Source organism: Lycium ferocissimum, unplaced genomic scaffold (genome assembly GCF_029784015.1).
Source record: "Lycium ferocissimum isolate CSIRO_LF1 unplaced genomic scaffold, AGI_CSIRO_Lferr_CH_V1 ctg5165, whole genome shotgun sequence".
Lineage (NCBI taxonomy): Eukaryota > Viridiplantae > Streptophyta > Magnoliopsida > Solanales > Solanaceae > Lycium > Lycium ferocissimum.
The window spans coordinates 11,572-14,649 of record NW_026725890.1 but is presented as its reverse complement, the minus strand read 5'-3'; the positions used below and the strand labels follow the sequence as shown (position 1 = coordinate 14,649).

At 36.7% G+C, this 3,078-nt stretch overlaps 1 protein-coding gene across 1 annotated transcript; it reads left to right on the top strand.

The window, feature by feature from the left end:
• Nucleotides 1–542: 542 nt before the first annotated feature.
• On the top strand, nt 543–2,761 carry LOC132044739 (uncharacterized). Its single transcript, XM_059435243.1, has 3 exons — nt 543–757; nt 829–1,985; nt 2,292–2,761. The coding sequence occupies exons 1-3, from the start codon at nt 543–545 to the stop codon at nt 2,324–2,326; spliced, it is 1,407 nt and encodes a 468-aa protein (XP_059291226.1). The 3' UTR covers nt 2,327–2,761.
• The last annotated feature ends 317 nt before the right edge of the window (nt 2,762–3,078 follow it).

The window sequence follows — 3,078 nt, the reverse complement described above, 5'->3', positions numbered from 1 at the left end:
TCTCTTACTAGATACTTGAAGTATTTGTCCATACTTAGAGTTGTCTAGTAATTTTGTGTCTATTTCTTTTTTTCGTGCCAATTTGTTCCGTGTTTTTTTTTCTCTTTATTTTTCGTTGTGTATTTCTTGTTTCCTGTCCGTTTAAGTTTTTGTTGTCCTTTTCTTTGTTTGACATAAACTCCATTCTTGAACCAAGCTTTGGAACTTACTTTGAGGTGTTTGAGTTGCTGGTTTATTGAAGAACTTCGAGGAGCAGCCCTTGAGTGGTAAAAGGCGAGAGTGGTGAGATTCTTTGAGGGTAAAAGCCTACTTGTGCGATACACGAGTGTTGAGAGCCACTACTTGAGTGATAAACGTAAGGGTGTGATTCTTTTGGTGAGGTCCTTTTGCTTCTAACAATCTTTTGTTTGTAATTAAACAATTTGCAGGCCTTTGGGAGGTTATGGCTACATCCATGGATACCAAAAGAAAGGAAGAAGATAAAATATTAAAAGAAAGAGATGAAAATGACTTTTTCTTGGTTACGAAAACTCTATGAAGCAATGAAGAAAGCAAATGATGAGTGGGATGAAAGAAAGAAGAAACAACATAATTCCAAAAAAATATCTTCAAACTATCCTTCATCTAATGAGGGGGAGTTGAAGCCCAAGGCTTCTGAAAAGAAGGACCAAAGGGACACATCAAGTGCTTGTAGAAGACCAAAAATCAGAGTTGATGTTAGAAGTCCTCCAAAAGATAGAAGAGATATTCTTGGCAAGTACGTGGGTGCTTAAGATACTTCAAATAGCATATTCTTCGAAGAAAAGAAAGGGAGTGTTTCTTCATCAGTTGGATCCTTTTTCAATCCAAACAAAAGCGAGATGAGAGACAAAAGAAAGAGAGAAGTAACGGTAAGAAACTTGACAACTCAAGAGAGGAAAAAGGAGAGGAAGTGATGAGTGAAGAGAGTGAGTTGTCAAGAACTAGAAATGAGTGGACAGAATCGAGTGAAGTGCGTTTGGGAGGTAAAATAGAGGGTGAACAAGTGCACTTGAGAGATGAGGAAAAAGAAGAGATTAAAAGAATTGAGTGCATAAGTGTGAAAGATTCTTGTTCAAGTTCTAACCAATTAACTCATTCTTTTTCTAGTGTTTGTGCTCCAAATGTGCAGGTTATTGAAGAAGAACCCATTGAAGTGTTGGAACAACAATTGAAGGAAGAATCTAGCTTCAAATGGGATTTGAAAGGAGCAAAGGCTGATGATTCGTGGAAACAATTCCAAGTAGAAGACAAAGTTGAGCTTGATGATCTCATGTGGTATGACCTTATCGATGATCTATTTGTAGATACAAAAAAAACTGAACTTGTAACACAATTTGTTGAATCAAGGGTTTTAAGTGAAGATATAACTCAAATTGAGAGTGAACCTAACGTTTTTTGTTGTTCTTCTCACGTGAGCAATCTACCACAATGTGGTGAAAGTGGGAAACGAGACAAGTTAAGTGAACAAATCCAAGAAAATTTAAGAGAGGATGAATCTTGTTCATATGCTAATCAACTAACTCTTTCTTGTTTTAGTCTTTTATCTCCTTTCATGCCAAGAATTGAGGATGAACTTTGTGTAAAGGATGATGACAGCTCACTTGAAGAAGACAATCTCATGGGTCAAGGTTTTAAAGTGTGGGATAACCCATTGTGGGATGATACTAAACATGAGTTTACTGTACATTTTTGTCCACTTTGGGATTCCAATGAAGGAAGCAAAGGTGATGAAGTTTCCAATGAAGACATTGAGACACATGAAGCTTTTGGTGCCGTAGATATTGAGAAAGTTGAGCTAGGTGCAGAATGTAGTAGCTCAAGTGTGGAAAAGGACAAGTGCTCACATGTTTTCAACTTCACAATATCTTTATCTTGTTTTCTAGATCCTTATTTGCAGGTTCATTCCAAGCCACTTCACAAGAAAATAACTTTTGATCCATATCATGACCATGGTATATTGAATGGTGAGGTTAAGTTGTTTAGAAAGAGCAAATATGGTATGTTTTCTTGGATTTCATATGCTTTTGGTCTGGCTAATGATCCTCTACTGTTTAAAGAGCTTATGAATTGTGTTTTTAGTTCTTGTGTTGGAAATTACATTGTTCTATTAGATGATGTAATGCTTGGATATTTAAAAGGGGTGTTTGTGCATAAAAGAACTAAGTGGGTTAAGTGGTTGCATGGTCACTACCTTGTGTTGTTTTTACCAAATGCTTGTTTTGTTTCCTTTGTTTGCTCCCTACTTATTGTGATTATCATGTTGGTTGCAGGTCAATGTCAAGATTCGAGGACGAATCTTCTTTAAGAGGGGGAGAATGATAGCAACCATGGAGGCTCAAATGCATTAAGGAGCAAAAAAGGTCACCACCAAGATTCGGGACGAATCTTCTATAAGAGGGGGAGAATGATAGTAACCAAGGAAGCTTAATTTTCGTTGAAGACTAAAAAATATCAAGATGCTTTAATGGGCTTCATTTGGTAATGACATGTCTTGTAATGGAGGAATAGCTCCAGCCCAAAAGGAGATCTTTTGGGAAAGTCTTAATACTAATTGGAGGCCCAAATTGAAGACCAAGATGAGTTGGATTATGGCCCAAAACATGCCCAAAGAAGGAACAAGTTCAGCAGCCCATACTTGTGTTTCTAGAAGATCATTTAATGCTATGTTGACTACATTTAATGTTTTTATTGAACAAAGTGTTGGTGGTCTTCTATGCACATTGGAACAAATGTTTGGTGGTCTTCTAACAACAAATGTTTGGTGGTCTTCTATGCACATTGGAACAAATGTTTGGAACAAAGTGGTGGAGCAAATGTTTGGTGGTCTTCTATGCACATTGGAACAAATGTTGGTGGTCTTCTATGCACTTTGGAACAAAGAATTGGTGGTCTTCTATGCAGCTTGGAAATTGCACCTTAATTAATTTAGTTTGACCAACTTTGAAGTCTAGAATGTTCTTTATTTTCTTTAGGGTGGCAGCCACCATTTCTCCTATATAAAGGGGTGTTTTCTTTTTATTGTAACTAAGTTTGAATATTAATAATATTAGCCTTGTG

Excerpts from the sequence above, each read along its gene's own strand:
- LOC132044739 (XM_059435243.1), top strand. The coding sequence starts at position 543 with ATGAAGAAAGCAAATGATGAGTGGGATGAAAGAAAGAAGAAACAACAT. Across the intron at positions 758-828 it reads AGAAGAGATATTCTTGGCAA|TTGGATCCTTTTTCAATCCA; the intron begins GTACGTGGGTGC and ends TTTCTTCATCAG. Across the intron at positions 1,986-2,291 it reads TGACCATGGTATATTGAATG|GTCAATGTCAAGATTCGAGG; the intron begins GTGAGGTTAAGT and ends TGTTGGTTGCAG.